Source organism: Aphelocoma coerulescens, unplaced genomic scaffold (assembly GCF_041296385.1).
Source record: "Aphelocoma coerulescens isolate FSJ_1873_10779 unplaced genomic scaffold, UR_Acoe_1.0 HiC_scaffold_56, whole genome shotgun sequence".
NCBI classification, from domain to species: Eukaryota; Metazoa; Chordata; class Aves; order Passeriformes; family Corvidae; genus Aphelocoma; species Aphelocoma coerulescens.
Genome location: NW_027183905.1, coordinates 480194 through 502500, shown reverse-complemented (window position 1 = coordinate 502500; position 22307 = coordinate 480194). Strand labels below are relative to the sequence as shown.

Here is a 22307-nt window from a genome sequence, read left to right as displayed (position 1 = left end):
CAGCCCAAAGTGGTCACCCCTTGTTTCTCCCCCCAAACCAGGATTTGTCATTCCCAAGGCGTGGCCGGATGGAGGAGGAGGAAAAGCCCCGGAGATGCCGCACGAGGAGGGGCTGCAAAAGCAGCCCAAAGAGATCCAAGGAGGAAAGAGCTGCCCTGTGCCAGGAAGGCGGCCGGGGATCCAGGCGGAGCTCAGAGCTGGGGGAGAAGCCTCAGGGTGGGGAGAAGCCCTACAAGTGCTTGGAATGTGGGAAGAGCTTCAGCTAGAGCTCCAGCCTTATCCATCCCTGCAAGATCCATAGTGGGGAACGACCCCGTGAATGTGGGGAATGTGGAAAGAGCTTCAGCATGAGCATGCTCCTGATCGAGCACCAGGTGATCCACACAGGGGAACGGCCTACACCTGCACGGAATGTGGGAAGAGCTTTGGGGGCAGCTCCATGCTGAGAAAGCACCGGCACACCTGCACCAGGGAGAGGCCCTGCGAGTGCCCCGAGTGTGGGAAGAGCTTCGTGCGCTGCTCCAGCTCCATCCCCCGTGGGAGGATCGGCATTGGATGATCCCCAGTGACCCCCGTTGGGCAGAGCCCTGGTGACCCCCGTTCTGGGTGATCCCTGCTGGGTGGGGGGAAGGTGTTGGACTCATCAGTTGCCAGGCAGACCCTCAGCACCGAGTGCCCCGCACTGGACTTGGCCTCCCAGTGCCGTGCACTTCCTTCCCACTCCCACTCCCTCCCAGTGCCACCACAGACCCTCTCAATCCCTTCCACTAGCTCTCAGTCCATTCCCAGGCCACTCCCAGACCTGCACCCTCTCTCCCAGTGCCTCCCACTGCATTTCCAGCCCCTCTCAGTGGTGCACCAGCCCTACAGCCTCTCTCTCTCCATGCCTCACCAGCTGATCCCAGTGTCTCACAGCTCTCTCCCAGTGCCCCCAGCGTGTCCGTCTTGCTGGTGCCTTTGAGCTCCCAGCCCAGTCCTGGCTGCCTGCTCTGCTCTGGGATGGATTTCTACCCTTTGGAGATCCAGGTGAGGTGGTTCCAGAGCCAGCAGGAGCTCTCGGGGCACGTGGTGGCCACCGACATCATCCCCAACGAGGACTGGACCCACCAGCTCCTGGTGCTGCTGGAAACTCCCCCTGATGTGGGGTCACCTCCACCTGCCAGGTGAAGCCATGTGAGCCTGGAGCACCCCCTGAGCCGGCACTGGGATATGGCCCGGCTCCCACAGCACCGGGGGGAGCTGGGAAGGGACTGGGGAGCCTGGGAGGGGAATTGGGGTGTGCTGGGAGTAACTGGGGGGGAGTTTGACAGAGCCTGGTTTAAACTGGGAGAGGAGCATGAGGGGCTGGAGGGGCTGGGAAGGGGTTTGAAGGATGTTGGGGAGGCTGGGATGGGGCTACAGGGGTCCTAATGGACACTGGGAGGGAGTTTGGGGGTGCTAGGTCTAACTGGGAGGGAGTTTGAGTGAGCCTGGAGGGGCTGGAAGAAGACTGGGGACAGAAAAACGGGTTGGGATGAGGTTGGTTGTGCAGGGAAGAGACCGGGAGGGGTCTTGATGAGTCCTGGTGGGGCTGGGAAGGGACTGGGAAAGGGTTTGGGGGTCCTGAGAAGGCTGGGGAGGGACTGGGCGGAGGTTTCAGGGGGTCCTGGGAGGGTGCTTGGAGAGTCTTGAGGTGTCTCTAAGAGGTTTTGGGGGTCCTGACCCCTGCAGACCCCCCAGAGATGCCGCCGGTCGCTGCCTGCAGCAAGATGCTGACGGGGATCGGGGACTTCGTGTTGGGCTTCGTCTTCCTGGCACTGGGTCTCGGCTTCTACCTGAGCAAGAAGGTGAGGGGGGGTCCCGGCGTTCGTGTCCCCCCTCCCCCGGAGCTCTGTGCTCTCCTGGGGCCCCCCAGCCCAATGTCACCCCCTTTTCTCTGCCCACAGAGCTCCTGAGCCGCCGGCGGCCGCAGCCCCTCCCCGTGGCCTCGGGCCCGGCCGGGACCCCCCGCTCCGTCCCCGCGCTGATTTGGGGGGGGTCGTGTGTCCCCCCCAGCCCCGCTGTCACTCTGCCCCTGCCAGGCTGCTCCCAGTGTTCCCAATAAAACTTTCCAGTTCGCCCCGGTCCTGTTTATTGGGGGGCGGTGGGGAGGGACTGGGGGGTACCCCGCGAGGGGGCCGAGATTTGGGGGGGGGGGGGGGGGGGGAGGAGAACCTGCCCCGGGATGGATCGGGAATGAGGACGTTCAGCCAATCAGAGCGCGCGGCGCTGGTGACTCACCAGTTGCCAGGCAGACCCGCAGCGCTCAGCGCTCCCCACCCGGACCCCACCTGCGCCCCCCACTCGCCCCCAGCGCCCCCCGCCAGGGGAATTTGGGGAGGGGGCGCGTGGGGGGCGCCCAGGCCGGGCCCAGAGCCCAGCGCTGCCCCAGCCCGACCTCTCCCGGCTCCATCCCGGCTCCTCCTGCGGGATGCGGCCGCGCTGGGAAAACGGGGGGCCAAGGGTGGGCACTGGGCCCGGGGGGAGCAGGAGAAGGGATGGAGGAGGAGGAGGAGGAGGAGGAGGAGGAGGGGTGAGGAAGGAGCGGGAGAAGGGCCGGAGGGAAGAGCAGAAGGAGGCGGGATTAGGAAAGAGGAGGAGCGGGAGAAGGGGGTGGAGGAGGAGCCAGGGGAGGAGCGGGAGGAAGAGGAGGGAGAGGGGAAGAGGAGGAGCAGGAAACGGAGGAGGAACAGGAAAAAATTGTAGGTTCCGGCGTCCGTTGCGTCCGCAGCAGCTCCGGCCCTGGGATCATCCGCGCTCACCCCGCATCCCGCAGGTGAGCGGGGAAGGGGAGCTCGCCCCAAATATATCGGAGAGTCCCTGGTGGGTTTTTTTTGGGGGGGTGGATAGATAGAGCCGAGAGGACTCCAAAGCTGAGCCGCAAATGCCACTTGGGCGGATAACGGGGGTCCACGACTGGTTGGGGTTTTTGCTGGGGGGAGGGAGGGGGAGATGGTTGCTGCCGGCAGAGCCCGGGCAGTGGATGGGGGGATGTGGGATCCCCGGATCATCCCTAAGCGGGATCCTGGGGAGGGGGGACTGCAGGAGCCACGGGACCCCCATCAGCCCAGGGAAGGGGGACCCGCGAAACACCAAAGTGTGGCGATCAGAGAGGGGGAACTCCTGAGAGGCTTTTTTTGGTTGAATGTTGGTGGTTTGAAGAGTTTTACAGACACAAAATGCCCGGTGACTTCCTGAGATGGACCTGGGCAGGAGGAACCCCCAGCCCAACAAACTCACCCCTTGTTTATCCTCCAAACCAGGATTTGTCATTCCCAAGGCGTGGCCGGATGGAGGAGGAGGAAAAGCCCCGGAGATGCCGCACGAGGAGGGGCTGCAAAAGCAGCCCAGAGAGATCCAAGGAGGAAAGAGCCCCCCTGTGCCGGGAAGGCAGCCGGAGATCCAGGCGGAGCTCGGAGCTGGGGGAGAAGCCTCAGGGTGGGGAGAAGCCCTACAAGTGCTTGGAATGTGGGAAGGGCTTCAGCCAGAGCTCCAACCTGATCCGGCACCAGGTTATCCATACTGGAGAACGGCCCTACACCTGTTTGAAATGTGGAAAGAGCTTCAGCCAGAGCTCCCACCTGGTTCGGCACGAGGTGACCCACACTGGGGAAAAGCCCTATGAGTGTGGGGAATGTGGGAAGAGCTTTGGCTGCAATTCCGACCTCAACAAGCACCGCAAGATCCACAGTGGGAAACGACCCTACGAGTGTGGGGAGTGTGGGAAAAGCTTCAGCCAGAGCTCCAACCTTATCCGGCACCAGACAATCCACACTGGGGAACGGCCCTACAAGTGCTTGGAATGTGGGAAGAGCTTTAGACGGAACTCCAGCCTCAATGTCCACCGGCGCAGCCACACCGGCGAGAGGCCCTACGAGTGTTCTGAGTGTGGGAAGAGGTTTCAGACCACCACGAAACTCCTCCAACATCAGCCAACACACACAGAGGAGAGGCCCTTCCGCTGCGCTGATTGTGGGAAGGGCTTCAACCGCAACTCCCACCTTGTCAGCCATCGGCGCATGCACACCGGGGAGAAGCCCTACGAGTGCTTGGAGTGTGGGAAGAGCTTCAGCACGAGTTCTGACCTGATCCAGCACCAGAACATCCACACTGGAGAACGGCCCTATAAATGTAGGGAATGTGGGAAGAGCTTCACCTGGAACTCCAACCTCAACAAGCACCTCAAGATTCACACTGGGGAACGGCCCTACGAGTGCGTGGAATGTGGGAAGAGGTTCAGGTGGAGGTCCCACCTCATCAGCCACCAGAATATCCACACCAGCAAACGTGAACGGCCCTACGAGTGTTTGGAATGTCGGAAGAGCTTCAGCCATAACTCTGACCTCATTAAGCACCGGAGGATCCACACCGGGGAACGACCCTATGAATGTGGGGAGTGTGGGAAGAGCTTCAGCCAGAGCTCCAACCTCATCCGGCACCAGACAATCCACACCAGGGAACGGCCCTACAGATGCTTGGAGTGTGGGAAGGGCTTTAACCGCAACTCCCATCTCATCAGGCACCGGCGCATTCACACTGGGGAGAGGCCCTACGAGTGTCCCGAGTGTGGGAAGAGCTTCTCACAGAGCTCTCAGTTGACCCAACACCAACGGAGCCACCAGTAAGGGAAGCCCTGCTGTTGGGGAGGATGAAAGTTTGGTAAGAAAGTTTCACAGATATGTAGGCTTGGCAGAAAGATCTCTGAATGTAGAAACTGAGGATGAGATAGAAATGAAAGCAAGTTTTGATATAAAGTAAAAGATGTTTTGCTGAAACACTGACCACTGAATAACTGAGACGGAAAAGGCTAGAGATGAGTTGGAAGGAGATTTTTAGGAGTAGGACAAAGGTATGTGACTACAAACAAGACATGTTTTTCAACAAATAAGTAAGTCTCAAGAAGAGCATAAGTAAATAGAAAACATGTTTTTACCAAAAAGAGAGATATGGCAGGCAAACAAATGTTGATGTAGCAAGAAGAAGAGAGGTCTGAGAATTTCCCATTGTAAGCTTAACTTGTAACTTACTTACTCTTGTGACTGGATAATAATGACTATAATATGGTAATGGTAGTAGCTATGATAGACTATAGGCAAAGGTAAAGGTATTGTGTATGGTGCTTATTGGTTGTTATGTGTTAAGCTACTCAGCAAAGAAAAGTATATAATGCTTTGTAACTTGAACAGAAGGTGGCTTCAGGTATGCCTACAGCTGGAGCTGGCAGCTCTAGGGCTGGCTCTGGATACCCACTCCCTGAAATGCTGTAACTTTGCCTATGCAATAAACAGCTTTCAAGAGAGCTGCCAGAAGTCCAGACATCCTTCGTTGACACTTCTCCTATATCCCGTGAGTGCCCCGAGTGCGGGAAGAGCTTCGTGCGCTGCTCCAGCTCCATCCCCCATGGGAGGATCGGCGCTGGATGATCCCCAGTGACCCCCGTTGGGCAGAGCCCTGGTGACCCCCGTTCTGGGTGATCCCTGCTGGGTGGGGGGAAGGTGTTGGAGAGATTTTTTGCCTTTTCCTTGTGCTGCTGGGATTTGGTTGGTAATAAATTCCCTCCCTGTAGCCAGGCTGGGTCTGTTGTGCCCGTGCCGGTGTTTGCTGAGGGATCTCTCCCAGTCTTATCCCATCCCAGGAACCCTTGGTTAAATTTTCTCTCCCCTGTGCAGCTGCAGGGGGCAGGGACAGAGTGGCTTTGGTGGGTGCCTGGCATTGCTCCAGCATCACCCCAGGCCATGGGCACCCCTGGGATCCCAGTGTGCTGGTGCATTCCTCTCTCCTCCTTTCCAGGCTGCAGCGTGATCTGAGAAATGCTTGTTAGGCCTTGGCCTTGAAAACAGCACCTGGGCTCAGCTCTTTCTGAGCTTGTCAGAAATATTGTCTGCTCCCAGGAACTGCTGAGGAGCTCCTGCTTTCCTTATGACCAGCCCTGGAAAAGATTCCTCTTGCCTGAATGGCATAGCATTCCTGTTCTCCCACTTTCAGAGAAAGTGCCGACCCAAGCTGTGGCCGGGATGAAACATCATTATGACTGAAGCCCACTCTCTTGGGACCCTCTCAACAGCGGCCCAAAAGGAGACCCTTTGAGTTCTCCTGGGCCACCGTGGGCTGTGACCAGGAATCTCCCTCTGAGGGGGCCTGTCAGAGCCAGCAAACCCTCAGGTTTGCTATGCCTGGAGCTCGCCGAACCCCAACGTGTCCTGGGCCGATACCCTCACTCCTCGAGGCCTGATCCTGTGCCCAGCGGGAGAAGAAAAAGCTGCCAAAGTGAGGATTTCACTGACCTCTGAGGGGAATTTTTCACAGGAACCTTGCTTGCTCTGACTGTTTCTGTCTGTGTGCGTGCCCCTGCACATATGCTATAGCAAATCTGGGAGAAATACTGTTTTCATAGGTGTTTAAGTACCTTGGATACCCAAGTTAGGCCTGTAGGTAAGGTTCAGTTATCATTATAAACTCACTTAATCACTGCTAAGTGTTGTTCTTTGGCTAAGATGTGAAACATAAGGTCTAAGCTAAGTGTTTTTAAGTGGTGTTTTTCTGTTAAGTTGCTAGGTATAACTTGGAAGTTACAGCTGTAAGTAAGGTTAAATGCTGTTAAGGGTTATTCCTCTGTTGAATTGTTAAGGTGAAGTTATAAGTTAGGTATAAGTTCAGTGTTGTTCCTTTGTCGAATTGTTAGGCCTAGGGTATAAGTTGAGTTATGAGTTAAAATACTGTTAAGTTTCAGTGTTTATAAGCATTTAGGCTGTGTTCCTTTTTATCCTTGCCCGCACAGTCTTTTGTCCCATGCACCTGAACACCCACCCCACACCCCCACACCCCTCTAGAGCGTTCTCAGCTCATTTCTGTTTTGATTGCCTGGATTTTGTTTGGTTTTGTTGTTGTTTGTTCTCCCTTGTTGTGCCCTAGCTGTCCTGTAGGTAGTAGAGTGAATCTTGACAATGAACTTGTTGTGCTTTGTTGCTTAATGTTAAATCTGACTTTTGCTCATACCCTTGCCACTGGTTTTTTAAGCGATCTCAAACACTTTCATTCGTGACAGCACCACAGTGTCCCGCCCTCACCGAGGGCCCTGACCCGTGCCCGTGTCACAAAGGGCCACAGCCGGCACCCCAGCCACAGAGGGACAGACTGGAACCAGCACGGAGCAGCCCCGGACTTGTGGCCTTGTAGCCTCTGCCGTGCCCCGAGCCCTGGGAGGCTTCGGCCACGCTCGCACCCGACAGCCGCAGCCCGGCCCTGCGGAGCGCTGGGGCTGCAGCCCGGGCCGCTCGGGGCAGGAGGAATTGGCCGCACGGACGTGCCAGGGCCCTGTGGGCAGTGGCTCCATGTCCCGTGGGAGGCCCGGGCCGAGGGTGTCCCTCAGGGCTCTGCCGGGGCACCGGGACTCGTCACTGCCTCGGTCAGTGGCACCCAGGGGCACCGAGCGCAGCCTCGGCGCCTTTGCAGGGCACGGGGAGCTGAGCGGGGCGGGGGCAGCACGGAAACACCGAGTGCCCGCCCGGGGCAGAGCCGGGAAAGCCAGGCTGGAAAGCCGGGAGAGGCTGCTTGGAGCTGGCCCGGGAACTTGGGCACCTGGGAGACAGAGCCGGGTTCTGAACTGACACCCCAAGGCAAAATCCTGAGAAATTACAGCAGGTTTTCCTAGACACTCTTCATTATTCTGTATTTTCTCAACGTGACTTTTTATGAGGGAACATTTTCAGTGGTTTTTTATGTGTTTCTTACACCCTTTATGTTGAGCTTTTGACGGGGTACCCTTCCTTCTTGGACCAGGGTAAAAGAGGAGAGGAGGCTGCTGTTCTGCTGAGTTCTTTATTTCATAGTCTAATAGCTTTCTTGAAGGCAGAGTTTGAAGTGGGTTACATGATAAAAGCAAACAGCAACAGCAGGCAAAAACAGCTGCTTCTTGTTCCGTATGCTCTATATGCTCCATATGCTCTATACTCTATATGCTCTCTATATGCTCTAGATTCTAGACTCTAGACTCTATATGCTCTATTTTCTAGACTCTATATTTTTTCTTACACAAGTTTGGATTATATTTGTGTATTGACCAGTAAGATTAACACACAATTCTAGTTTTTCTTTTCTTAACCTATCCTGGTCTAATTCTAACAATTCTAAGTTTTACACAAGTATTTTATAGGTATTACACAGATTTGCGTATACAGTTTCTCTCAGCTCTTATTGTTTATGTGAACACTCTATCTAAAAAATGTGAACAGTGTAATTCTATCTATATTTTGTCTAAAGTAAAGAATTCAGTGAAAAGGTAACACTGATGCAGCAAGAACTGTGTTTAAAGTCTCTGCTACAGCTTTTTAATGTTTAAGGCACTGTTCCGGTTTGGCCAAATTTAGAAATATATCCTCTGAGAGAAGGCACAACCACCCCTCCCCCCACCAGGTTTGGGAAAAAATAAATTTTCCTCAAAGGGAAGTGAAAGAGATAAAAACTATTTATTTAACAAACACACGGGAAAAGGATAATAATGCTAAATAATAAAATCTCTCGCTGTGGAGGAAAAACCTGGGAAAGTGTCAAGAGTCCTCCCTTTGGTCTCCTCGGAGCTGCGGCTTGGCCCAGGGCCAGGCCCTCTGTGCCCGCTGGAAAGTCCTCCTGATGTGCTCTGAGGCTGAAGCAATCAAGCAGTCCAGTAGAAAAGGGAGAAAATCTGAAATTCCAGGGAAGGAAAAATTCAACTCTCAGTCTCTCTCCAGAGAAAAAGCAGCTGAACCCCTGGCCAAAAAACTGTCCTCGGGAAACAGCAAGCCGGGTGCTTCCTCCCTCCCCTGCCACAGCTGGGAAACCAATTACTATCTGTGTGTGACCTTGAGCAAGCTGCAAACTGCTTTGAAAAAGTTTTGCTCAGTTTTTCCTTTCCCCTCTCAGTCTCAGTTTGGAGGCATAGAAAGGCACAAAAATTAATTTCTGGGCATAGGCAGCGATATGGGAGGTCACCCCAAGCAATATAAGGTCACCCCAACACAGGCACTTAGCATATATTTCTACTAAATGTTAAAAAAAATCTATATTTCTATTTCACTTTGGTGTGGCTTCATGTATCTCAGCTTGTCCAAAGGTTTTAATTCAACCCCTGTGCTTTGGCTTCCCTCTGGGCCTGAGTCCAGAGGAGCCTTCACTCCAACACCTTTAAAAAGAAATCAATCACTTTTTGTTATGTGTTAGGAAGGTCAGGGAGGGAAACATTGTGGGCAATGAGGTTTTTATTCAATAAATTTTCAGAAGTGAGATGTGGCAACTCCAGACTTTGACTCCTAGAGCAGTGTCTGGTTCCAGACTGCTCTGCTTTTCACGGTGAGATCTCAGTTCTGTCAAATCCAGCAGTCAGAGCCCTTGAAACACGGAAAAGCTGGGAATCAGGTGAAAGCATTTGGAGGGTTTGCTCTGTCCGTACATTCCACATCTTCCCTGGTGTTCGTTCAGCCTCTCCACTCCTGTCCGATGTGCACATTGCTGTGTCCAGAGTTCAGTACATGCTTTTATGGGTATATATAGGTGATTATTGTATCCACAATTGCCTTGGATGAGTTCCTGTGATGGTCTGTGCCCAGAGCATGGTTATTGTGTCTTTGAGCGCCGGGAGCCTGGGACAGGCCTTGTGTGGGGCCGGGGCGGGGAGAGGCTCCTCGTTCGCTGTGCGGGCGTTTTGAAGCCTCGCTGCCCAGGTTTTCCGCCGCCCTCTGTCCACCGAGGCTTTTTGCTTGGCTGAAAAGCTTTTTTGGCGCAGGCACAGAGAGGATTTTTTCCTTGCCGCGGTTCGGAGAGGCTGCAGCGGCGAGCCTCGGGGTGCCCGCAGGGAGCTGAGCAGCTGCTCTGTCGGAGCCCGGGGGCTCCGCGCCGGCGGGAGCGGAGCGGCGCCGCTGCAGCCCAAAGCCCCTGCGAGCCGGGCCGAGCCGGGAGAGAAAACAGCCCGGGGCTTCAGCGCCGCTGCTTCGCCTGCCGGGCCCGTGCCCGCGGAGCCGCCCTGGGCAGGAGCTCAGCGCCGGCCGAGCCCGGGCTTTCACCGCCTTCGGAACAGCCCCGGGCTGGTTTTTCCCCGAGGGAGAAGCCGGCGCCGTCCTGTACCGCGTGTGGAGAGCGGGGATTTATCCGGCGTTTTGGGTCTTTTGTCCCAGGGGGTGTGTGGGGGTAAGGGCTGACAATTTAATGTCTAGCAGTTATTTACTGTTTTTTCTTGCCTTGAGGGCATTCTGTTTGTTAACAAACCGCTGGAGTTTTCTTCACTTTCATCTATTCATACCCGTTTCCTCTTGGTGGAAAGGGATTATTGGAACCCTGTAGAGGAGGCGACACTCACTCCAGAGTGTCCTCTTTTAAATCGTCTCTCAAACTGAGACACCCTACAAGTGCTTGGAACGTGGAATGAGCTTCAGCCAGAGCTGCCACCTGCTCCGGCAGCAGGAGATCCAAATTAAGGAACATCCCTCCTAATGCTTGGAATGTGGGAAGAGCTTCCTATAGAAGCCTGACCTGGTCACCCATCGCAGGATCCACGCCGGGGAACAGCACTACAAGTTCTTGGAATGTGGGCAGAGCTTCAGCAAGAACTCCCACCTCATCAAGGACCACAAGATCCACACTGGAGTGAGGCCTTTGGAGTGCTTGGATTGTGGGAAGAGCTTCAGCCAGAGCTACCAGCTCATCACCTGCCAGTACGTCCGCACTGGGGAGAGGCCTGCGAGTGCCCCGAGTGCGGGAAGAGCTTCGTGCACTGCTCCAGCTCCATCCCCCGTGGGAGGATCGGGGTTGGATGATCCCCAGTGACCCCCGTTGGGCAGAGCCCTGGTGACCTCCGTTCCGGGTGATCCCTGCTGGGTGGGGGGAAGGTTTTGGAAAATTTTCTTTGCCTTCTCCTTGTGCTGCTGGGATTTGGTTGGTAGCAAATTCACTTCCTGTGCCCAGGCTGGGTCTGTTGTGCCCATGCTGGTGCTCGGGTCAGGATCTCTTCCAGTCCTTCTCTCAGCTCCTGGGCCTGTCCTTGTATTTCCTCTCCCTGTGCAGTTGCAGAGGGCACAGTTGCTGCCAAGCAAAGAACGCCCTCATCTGGGGCCTCATTTTTGGGCACACCTGAACATCTCCATCCCCATTTTGGGGTGCACCTGAGCTCCTGGATATCTGGGACCCCATTTTTGGGGCTGTATTGGTTTTGCTCGATCTGGTTTTGGTAGCAGGGGGACTACAGGGTGGATTCTGGGAGAAGGTTCTGGAAGCTTCCTCTATGTCCAGCAGTGCCAATCCATGGTGGCTCCAAAGATGGAGGTGCCAGATGCAGAGATCCCCGGGGATACAGAGATCCACCCACAGCCCCTGGAGGAGCCCCCACCAGAGCAGGGGATGCCTGAGGAGAGGCTGTGACCCCGTGGGAGACCCGTGGACAGAGGGGCCCCGCTGGAGCAGCCTCTCCTTGCAGGACTGACCCCGGGGCAGAGTGACCCCCGGGGCTGCAGCAGTGTGAGGGGACTGCTGCCCCTGGGACGGACTCAGGGTGGAGAAGTTCCTGGAGAACTGTCTGGTGGGAGGGAGCCCAGGGTGCAGCAGGGGAACGACTCCTGTCCCTGAGCAGCGGGAGAAGGCACCGGGGATGAAATGAGCATGGCTCCCATTCCCTGTGTCCTGCACTGCCAGGGTGGGAGGTAGAGCTGGAAGGAGGGAGGGGTGGGAGGAAGAAGTTTGGAAGGGTCTTCTTCTCATTATCCTGTTTGGAGTTTGTTAGTAATAAATTCAATTCATATCTCTAATTTCGAACCTGTTTTGCCCATGATGGTGTTTGATGAGGGAAATCTCCTGGTCCTTATCTAAACTCATGAGCCCTTGGTTAAATTTTCTGTCCCCTGTCTGGCTGTGGAGGGCAAGGAGAGAGCGGCTGTGGTGGGTGCCTGACATCGGGCCAGCGTCACCCCACTCCAATGGGACATGTTCCTGTGTGGCCCTGGGCTATGGTGCCTCTGTTGCTGTTGTTTTTGTCTTCCTTATGATTTTATCTTTTGCATTAAATGCTTGTGAAGTGCCCCCGCTGTCCCTTGTGTCCCCTGGGCACCGACAGCCCCGGCCCTTGCCCTGCTCCCCCTCCCACGTTCCATCCCGGCTGGCGGAGCCTTGGAGCTGCCGTGGGGCTGCCCCGGGGGCTGCGGCCCGAGCCGGGGCCCCTTCCCAGTGCTCCCAGTCTGCCCATCCCGCCTGGAGCAGCCAGCGAGGGCTTCAGCTGGGGCGGCAGAGAGGCGCTGCTGGGGGGTCCCACCTCCGCTTGGCTTGGGTTGTTCTTCCCAAGCTGGGCATAAACGACTTTGGGAGTTTTGTGCCCCAAATCTCTCCCCTCATGCACTGAGCCAAAGGGGTTTGGGGCGGTTTTCCCTTTTTGGGGGAAATCAAAGCCATGCACTGATGCTCCGAATGAGGGGCGGGAGTAGCGAGGCTGCAGGGCTTGCCAAGGAGCCGGAGGCAGCCAACACGCAGGGCTGGGCAAGTCGGGCCGGGAGCAGCGGAGAGCTTTGTTTCCCTTCTCAGCTGAATGGCGGCTCGGGCCGGGCCCGTTCCAGGCCCGTTCCAGGGCTGTTCCTCAGCTGCGGCTTTCCCCTCACGCAGCCCGGGGGGCGCTGGGAGCGCGGGGCGAGGCTGGGCCGTGTGCAGAGCCCGCCCCTAGCTGCGATTGGGCGGTGCTGCCGTCAGTCGTGGTTCTGGCGCGCTGATTGGTCGGAGCGGGGAGCAGCCCGGGCCCGGAGCCGCCGGCAGGGCGGCCGTGGCGCAGCAGAGGCGCCATTGGCGGAGCGTCTGTGCGGGCCCGGGAGCGGCGGCGGCGGCCGGAGCCCGGTGAGGCGGCGGCGGAGCTCGGAGGCGGCCCCAGCGCAGGTGGGAGCCGCGCTCGGTTCTGGCGGGGCTCGGCGCTGGCTGCGGGCGGAGGGGGCGGCAGGGGGCTGGGGCGGGTTCGTTGTGCCGTGTGGGCGCCGTGTTCGCCCTGGCGTGAGGGCGCTGCGGGAGCGGCTGCCCGCGCTCTCCTTGCCGCTGCTGCCTCGGCAGGAGCCGGTGCCGGAGCAGCGCTGGCTCGTCCCGGCTGCTGTGGGTAGGACAGAGGTGGCTGCCCCGTCGGCGGGAGTGTGCGGGAAAGTTCCCGTGGCCAGAGGTTTGTGTCCCCAGAGGAGCCGGAGGAGTCCTGTAAAAGGAACTTTATTCCTGGAGCAAGGGAGAGGCCACGGGGCATTTCCCGTGGGGTCTGTCCAAGTGTTGGAGGACGCAGCCTCTTTTTTATCCTGATTTCCTCGGCCGCATCTCCGTGTCGCTTTCCCCAGTGGCTGAGGTCCTTGGAAGGTACAGACTTCCCGATCCGCCGGCTGCACGTGCCCCTTAATGTGCACCCCCACTTTGTATAACATCCGATAATCATGGCTCTGTTAAGTCTTTGTTCTTCTTCTGGAAGTTCTGGAATTTAGCAGGATCTTTGCTGAAGCAGCACTCCGTGTCAGTTAGTGATATTATCTGAAATTGATGGTTTCTCCTGTTACTTCATTGTTTACGAGTCCCTGGCCCTATCTCGAAGCAGATTTACACCATCTGTTTGTAAAGACATATTCATCATACTCATTTCAATCCCTCTACTTCTTATTTTCTCAATAATTGTCTTTACAAACTTTTATTACCATTGACTCAATCTGTTCTTCCTGGGCCGCCTTTGGTTTTGGGATTATTCTCAGTGACCTCATTCTGTGTCCTTTTGCAGCCGTTTCTGGGTCAGAGGGCCTGGCTGCCACCTACATGCCCTTGATCCCCTGCTGAATGAGCTGCACTGAGCAAGGTGTGGTGCATGGTAAAAAGGTGAGAGTTGCTGTAGCACCTGCGTGGAGAAACAGCATTGGTTTAACCCATGATCTGCCAGGGAACCACAAAAATGTGTCCCATTCCCGTCCTTTCCACATTTGGACAGGGACATGAGCTGCTTTCTTATTTCCTTTGTTATCTGTTTCACCACTTTTCCTTTGCCATCTCTTTGCCAAGAGCAGTTTGAGTCATTTAATTTTCCACAACCTCCTGATCCTTCTGCTAAAAGGGAATCTGATGCCATCCCAGGGTGAAATGTGGTGTTGCTCATGGGAGTGGATTGGTGGGTGAGAAGGTCAGGAGCTGGAGCTGTGGGCTTGGTTATGGTTTGGAGGACAGCTTGTAATCTAATGATGCATTGAAATGATCAGTGGGTTCTCTGGCACCTGGTATGAATTTGTTTGGGTTCCCAGGGGCTGCTCCATGGTGTTGTAGGATTTGTTCTGGTGGCCGTTCATCTTTTCCCCATTTTTGGGCGCTCCCAAAAATGCCAGGGATGCATCAATTGACCGCTTTTCTCTGATGAAATCATCACATCCTTGGATTCTCAAGTGATTTCACTGAACTTGTGGCAGCAAAAGCAGCCCAGTGGTCAAACCCACCCTGTATAACATAGAGAGTGCCAGCAGATGTTGGAGTGGGGAGAGGGATGATTCCCCCCCGCTTTTGTGAGTGAAGTTCTCCCAACATTCTCTGTTTGCTGTTTTCCTTTGCAGCTTCAGGGATTTCTGTTGCAGAGTCAGAGATGCTCAGTGTGGGCTCTGCCTTTAGCGATGCAAATTCCGTCTGTGCAGGGAGGCAGAGCTTGGGGTGAGGGGCAGAGGGAATCAGCCCAATTCCTCTGGCAGGCAAGGAGAGCCTGGGACATTCTCCAATCTTCCCCCAGCAGAGATAATTTGCATTTCTAAAGCTCCTCTGCTGGCTGCCTGGAATGAAGCTTCTCTTTCAGGGCAGACATCAGATGAGTCCCATGTGGCCTCTGAGAGCCTCTTTTTTCTTTTTTGACAATATTCTATGAACTGTTTACCAGTTAAATGGTCACCTTTAAAACTCTTCTGGTTTGCAAAATGCAACCTAAGGGTGAACATCAAAAAGCCCATACCAGCCACTCACACATATAGACAAAAAAACCCCAAAGCAATATCAGATTTTTGCTACTTCTTCTGCTAAGACTAAAAATTTATTGTCGCACCCCTGGGCCAAACCCAACTGACAATATAGAAGTAGGATTATTATGAAAAACCTTCTAATGGTGTAATCTAGTCACACCCAGCCCAGAGTGTGAGTGTAACTGAGAGCCAGAGTGGAATTCTCCCGCTGTCTCCCGCAGCAGCTGTGGCGAGTGCAGGCACAGAAAGCTCTGAAGCTCACCCGGTGCCAGCGAGGATTGGCCCTCAGTGCCTGGAGATGCCAGAGGAGGTGCCCAGCCAGACAATTTCAGCAGAGGATCTGTGGGCAGCCCCCGGGGCTTGCCCCGCTGTGGAGCCCTGGCTGCTGCTGCGGCCCCTTCTGTGCAGGGGCAGTGGCGGCCTGGCCTGCTCCTCCTGCAGCCGGGGAGTGCAAATCCGCGGGGCTTCCGAGAGCTTGAGGCGAGGCTGAGGGGTCCCCCCGTGTTCAGCTGTGCTGGCGGCTGTTTCTGTGCTCGGGGACACTTGGAATGGGCCACGCCCTTGGCCACCAGTGGTGCTTCTTTGCACTCCTCAGGCAGGACCTGATGTCCTGGTTGGATGCTGTGGGCAGCAAAGTCCCAAGGCAGGGTCTGTGCCAGCCGAGCTTCCTGTGGAAGAGATTTCACAAGAGACAGGATTCTGGCCACAGACTGCTTGAAACAGACATCCCTGATCTCCACCTCCCACTAGGTCAGAATGAGCAGGGTGAGGAATTGCAAATATCAATTCAGGGGAGATAACTGAATATCTGCCCTGGGTCTGGCTCTCCTTCTTGCCAAAGCCACTGGCAGAAGCCGTACCCGTGGCATCTTGGTTTCTCTGAGCAGTTTCAGAAGGTGTTTCTTTATTTCCCCATTCATTCTTTCTACCTCAGCCAGACTCTGGGGGTGCCAGGGGGTCTGGAGGTCCCACTGTGTTCCTAAAGCAGCCAGAACGGCCTGAAGGATCTTTCCTGTAAAATGAGTTCCCCTGTCTGAGTCTATTGCTTCCACGATCCCATATCCTGGAAATTTTTGTTCTAAAACTGCCTTAATAACTGATGCAGGGATTGCTGAAGTGGTCATAAATGCTTCTGCCACCCTGTGAGCTGCCATGCTGTTTCCAGAAGATATTTAAGCCTTCCCACTTGGGCATTTCAGTAAAATCCACCTGGAATTGTTGGAAAGGATGTACAGGCCAAGGCCTCCCTCCCTGGCAAGTTTCTTTCTAACCTGGTCATTGGCTTGGCACAAATCATGCAGCCTTCAACAGCTTGTTTTACCAGAACACAAAGACCCAAGGCAGGACATCTTGAGGAAGGCTTCTGCCAATCCTCCAGAGCTCCAGTGACTCCCTTCATGGAGTTGTTTTAATATTTGTAGGGCCAAAACTTTTGGTATCCATTGGTTAATGTCCTTTGTAAACCAGTTCTCGTCTCTTTCCTCTGCCCCACTGTTTTTAATTATCTCCAAATCCTCTGGGGGAAAAGAGAGGAGGGAGGAAAAGGGAAAAAAGTGCTGCTTTCCCAGCCTCTTCCTCTGCCAGTCCCTGACCTATTGGCTCCCCTGAGCAAATTGCCTGGTGTTCCCTAACGTGGGTTATTGCCACCCGTGTTGGTAAATTCACCACTTCCAATAGGTGAGTAATTAAACTTCCATGAGCGAACGTTTTTCCCCTGCAGGGTAACAAAGCTCTTCCCTCCCACAGTTTTCCAAACCCGTGGACTACCCCCTGTGTGTACTCAGTCAGTTAATACGTTCCCTCTTTTCCTGATATAATTCCCAGGCTCTCACAAGGGCACAAACTCCTCTGTCTGAGCTGACCTGTAACCTCCCCACTTCCTCTAATTCCCTTCTCTTAATAGCAGCATATCCTGTGACCCATTTTCCTTCTGCTGCCCTTGAGGACCCATCCCTAAACACATTTTCTCCCTCAGGCCAGGGAATGTCTGGTAAATCTCTCCTAGCCAGGGTCTGGAGCTCTGTCACTTGACTGCAGCCATGGGTTTCTTCCCAGCCCCGTGTCCAGGGCCGTTCAAACAGGAGGCTGGGTTCAACCCTTCCCCTGTCCTCAACTCTGAATCCTCCTGTTCCATCCAACAAGTTTCATTCTGTAAGAACCGAGTGCTGCTCATCCATTTAGAGGCTCCTTTGGTTAACAAAGCTTTACCTTGATGCCAGGCTTGAACAATCAGAGATTCTGCTGCTGTCAGTTTTCAGGCCTCGGTTCCCATTAAAGCCAGGGCTGCACAATTCTGCAGACAATGAGGCCACTCTCTGGCCACTGGGTGAATCATTTGAGCCCAGGAATTCCTTTGGCATGGCCCTGATTAACATCCACATGCAATTCAAATGGTTTTTCCCTGTCTGGGAGGGCCAGGGCAGGAGGCTCAGTTAATCTGCTTTTGAAGCCTTGTAAATTGTGCTTTCCTTCTGGTGTCCATGATGGGGTTTCTTGCCTGGCAGGAGAGGAGAGTTGTAGGGAGAGATGCCTGGCTCCAGAAGCGCTGCCTTTAGCAGGGACTCAGTAAGAGGCTGTAACCCCTTCCTTGCCTCCCTTGGAACAGGGTATTGCTTTTAGACACCACTTGTCCTGGTTGCTCCAAAGGAATTTGGAGAGGCTCCATATCTGATTTTCCCTATTTCCCTGGGGCTGCCCACACTTCTGGGTTCACTTCAGCAGAGGCTTTCCCAGACATTTGACAGAAAGGTAGAGCAGCGTTAGCCTCTGTATCTCCTTTGACAATATGAATTTGCATTCCCACTTCAGCCACCAAATCCCTTCCCAGTAAATTACAATCACAATTAGGAGCAAACAGAAATTGATGCATTTCGAATCCATCTCCCAGATCTACTAATAGTGGTTGAATAAAACACACTTGCTCATCCTTCCCACTTATTGCCTGAATAATCAAAGAACTTCTTGACAATTTCCCCCCTTAGGTCTCAGATTCAGAGTGGATCGAGAGGCCCCTGTGTCCATCAGGAGCGGCCTCGTCTCGATCCAGACGCGCCCTGAATGTTCTCAAGGGCTCTGGTGCGGTGGGTCCCTGGTCTGCTGGGAGCTCTGAGAGCCCTGACAATCCATGTCCATGTGGGGTGGACTTGCTGGTGCTGAGGGTGCTGCTGTCTGTGCTTGCAGTGTCCTTCTGGCCTGCAGATGGACCCCTGATTCCTTGCCAGGGGCTGTTTGGGTGGGCTCTGCCGTGCCGAGGAGGGCAATGCCTGTGCCAGGTGCTTGTGGCCGCCGCCGTCCCCTGGGTGCTGGGGCCCCCTTGGGCCCTGCGGTTCATCCCTGGGGGCTGTAGAAACTCTGCCATGGCCTTTGCCTTCACCTTGGCCTTTTGCTCATCCCTTCTTGCATTCCCCTGCTGAGCCTTTCTGGCCAAGTGCTGCAGGGGCTTCTTGTGCCTCTCCTGCAGCCCCCTCAGTGCCTGTGGGTGCTCATCCTCTGACAGCTGCTGAGCTTTCTGCAAAATCACTTGTTTTTGCAGTGCCCCAAACAAGATCGTTGAAAGAAAATCCTGATCCTTCCATGTACAATCCACATTTCCCAGATGTTCCTTCCTCCTCCTCCTTGTGCTCACCCTCCCCTCCACATTCCATATCCCAGAGCTGGTCCCTGTCCTGCCACAGTGTCCAAACGCAGCCCCGTGGCGGGCAGGGCTGGCAGCTCCATGGGGCTGGGCAGCGGCCAGGGCGTCCCACAGCCTCATGAGGGCCGGGGGCCACTGCTGGCCCTGCCCAGGGTGTGGTGGGGTCAGGCAGTGCCCGGTGCTGAGCCCCGGCTGCCCCAAAGTCCCAGCTCAGCCCCGCAGCTCCCCACAGGCCCCCAGTCCGTGCTCCCGGTCCCGCACCTCTGTGCCTGGTCCTGCTGCTCCCAACCACAGGGAAACCCCCTGAAATCCTGACCTCCTTGTTTTCCCTGTCCTGGAAAGCAGGGATTGAAGGACCTGCAGCTGGTAAATTTTGAGGATAAGACGGTGGAAGGTGTTGTAAAAAATCCCAATCCTCTTTTTTTTCTCTTCCTCATCTTTTCCATCTTCCTTTTTCTTACCACATGGATTCCTCCTGCTGCTGTCTGCCTTAACTGTATTCCTGCACACTCCCCTTCAACCAAGACTTTCCCAGCACACCAATACCATCCATCCCCTGTTGCTGAGACCCCTTTTTAGCTTCCCTTACTGTCCCCCCGGGTGTCTATGTCCTTAATTACCTCTGGGAGAATGTGCAGGCTAGCCAACATTCTCCCCTTTTGTATAACATCCGATATTCATGGCTCTGTTCAGGCTTTGTTGTTCTTCTGGAAGTTGAGGAATTGAGCAGGACCTTGGCTAAGCAGCAGTCTGTGTCAATCAGTACCATATTCTGAAACTGATGGTTTCTCCTGTCACTTCCTTATGTACAAGTCCCTGGCCCTGTCTCCGAGCAGATTCACACCATGTGTTTGTAAAGACACATTCCTCTTATTCCTTTCAACACGATTGAAAAGGAGGGGAGAAGCCATAAAAGGGCATTTAGGACACCCAAAGTGAGTGAGAGAGGAGGGTGGGTGTAGTGGTTTGGCCCAAAATACTCATTACTTACTTATTTACCTTCTGTGAGATAAGAATTAGGAGAAAGCAAAACAGGCACAAAACTTAAAAGAATATAAGGAAGTTTATTAACAGACCTAAAAGAAAGAAAAAAAGTCAGGCCACACCTTCAGAACACTTCTCCTTCCCCCACCTTTCTCCCTTCTCCCACTGATAATGTAAAAAGACAACCCTTGAGATTTTCAGTCTGTTTACCACTTCTATAATAATCTTTTTCAGTTCACTTAGGGAGAGGAGTTTCTCTTGCTCATGCTATGGAGACATCTCCACAAGAAATTCGCTCATGGTTTCAGTATCCCAATGAGGCAGCCGCCCAGGTTGATTCTCTGCTCGCATCATGTGAGAGTCCCTTCCCCCGACTTACAGCTTTTCCCACAACTGCTTTTGAGGGTCCAATCTTGAGCTACTGGGGTACCATTTTAAGGTTGAGCTGTTCAGAAACAAAGGTTCTCTTCACCCATCTCTGGGAGCATTTCATCTCTAAGAATAGAGGCCCTCCTCCCCCAGGAGCAAAGGGTTCTCATCAAATTACAGCTACTGTCATTTGCTTATTTCAGCACAAGTACTTCTGCTCACAATTACAGTTTGAATGCTCCAACCTCCCATGCTTCCATGAAATTACAACCGGTACTCTGATTGATATATCATAGTCTATCACCATAGCTTTACAATAGAATTTCAACTTCTAAGCTTGAAGCATCTCCTCTTTCTCCTTCCTCAGGGTTTCAGCTCTTCCTTCTTCACTGACTTTGGTGTCTTTATGGCATTGAGTTGGGAGGGGATTGATGTCTGCAGGCTTCATCTGTTCTGGAGGAAACTTACAGCACTAAAAGGGTTAATCTCACCCGAGCCATGCAGCTGGAGTTCGATTATTGCTGTTGGTCACATGAGCCCCAGTCCGGGGGGGGGGGGGTGGGGGGGTGGGGGGGTGGGGAGGGCATGGATGGAACAGGGCCGCACAGCTCCAGGATGGCTGTGGCCCGGCCTGGACCCGCTGGACTGCGTGGGCCCCCTCCCCCAGTTACCTGTCCCAAGGCCAGAAGCAAGAGAGAGCTTTCCTGGGGTTTGTTCATTCTTAAATGTGGATCCCAGAAGTGTGTCAAGCTCCTTAAGTGGCTTAAAAAGTTGCCAGTATTCAAACTAGCCAGTTGATAGGTTCTGTCAGGTCATAGAGGAAAGCTGTAAGCACCTCTTTGCAAGAGAATCACTTCTGTAGCTATGCTAACCCATGACAGTGGGTCATCCCCAAATTGAGCTGGCTGGAGCTGGGATTTGGGGGAATTATAGAAAGGGATAGGAGAGGGGGATAGGGTGAGGGAGCACAGCAGGAAAGGGTTTCCCATTGCTGTCCCTTCATGTCCCCATCAGTTGATCCCTGGAGTGATTCCCCAGGGCTCTGGGAGGGGATGGACCGGCAATGGGAGGGTACCCACCCCTCTTGTCCATCCCCGGGGGACTTTTGGGGGATGTTCCCCCCAGCCAGTAGTCGGTGCTCCGGCGGCTGAGGGGTAGACGGGGGTAGGAAAGGGGGGTCCAGAGTGGGCATGGAGGAGGAGCGGGAGGAAGAGGAGGGAGAGAGGAGGAGGAGGAGCAGGAAGAGTAGTAGAAGGAGAAGCATGAGGTTCCATCCCACAGGTGACTGGAAGGGACCAAATACATCAGAGAGAGTCCTCAAGAGGGGTTATTTTTTGTGAAGAGTGTTTGGAGTTTGCAGATTCGAGATTCGAGACCCAAATATCTTTGTGGGTCACTAAAAGGGCTTGGTTTTTGGGGGGGATGTTTGGATCCTGCAAGACCCCAAAGCTGAGTTGCAGATCCTCCTTTGGGAGGATATTTGGTGTCCATGTGACGATCATCAGGTACTGGCAGGGGAAGGACATCAGTCTTGGGGATGCCCCAGGAGAGCAATGAAAGGGAACCCCAAGACCTCTGGAGTGGGAAAAGTGGATAGGGGTGATCCCAGAGCTGGGGGATCCCAGGCAGCCTGAAGGGGGGAAGGGGAAAAACCTGGAGTGGGGGGACACCTGGGATCCATGGAACCCTGGAGCAGAGAGTCAGGGGAGAAGGGATCACTGGGACCCTCAAAACCCCCTGGATCGTCTGTAAGCAAGACCCCAGAATGGGGAACTCCAGGGGGACCACAGGACCCCATCAGCCCAGGGAAGGGAAACCCCCAAAAGCTCAGAGTGGACAGAGGCGGATCTCCTATGAGGGTTTTTTTGGGGCCTGATCTTGGTGCTTCGAAGATTTTTATGGACACAAAACATCCAGGGACTTCCAGAGATGGACCTGGGCAGGAGGAACCCCCAACCCAAGACTCTCACCCCTTGTGTCATACATGAAATCCCTATTTGTGCTTGGTCTTTGCATATTAAGTGCTTTAATTAATTTGAGCTTAATATTTTTAAATTGAATGTTAAAATCAATCCATCAGTCCAGGTACACTAATCAAGTTTTTAATGGTCTTCCTGTGTTTACTGTATACCTTTACAAGTGTTTTAAGATGTGTTGGATGTATTTTTATGTTTTACTTGTATCTTGGTTTCAAGGCAGATTTTAAAAAAACCCCAGTTGCAACAAACAGCCCAGCCCCCCATAAGCACATGACCCTTATCTCAACTAATATCACCCCTCTGACCAGGAGGAGCCATTGGTGGACAGAGGTGGTCTGTCAAGGGGAAAACACCAACCGCCTTGAACCAGGGGGG

General features: G+C 54.2%; 1 protein-coding gene and 1 pseudogene across 1 annotated transcript; both read left to right on the top strand.

The window, feature by feature from the left end:
• The window catches only part of LOC138101878 (class II histocompatibility antigen, B-L beta chain-like), a 107742-nt pseudogene extending 105655 nt beyond the window's left edge, over positions 1–2087 (top strand).
• A 651-nt stretch (positions 2088–2738) lies between these two features.
• On the top strand, positions 2739–5317 carry LOC138101865 (zinc finger protein 135-like). The gene is made up of 2 exons (XM_068999621.1): positions 2739–2794; positions 3282–5317. Exon 2 carries the CDS (start codon positions 3309–3311, stop codon positions 4641–4643), a length of 1335 nt encoding a protein of 444 aa, XP_068855722.1. The 5' UTR covers positions 2739–2794; positions 3282–3308; the 3' UTR covers positions 4644–5317.
• Positions 5318–22307: the final 16990 nt, after the last annotated feature.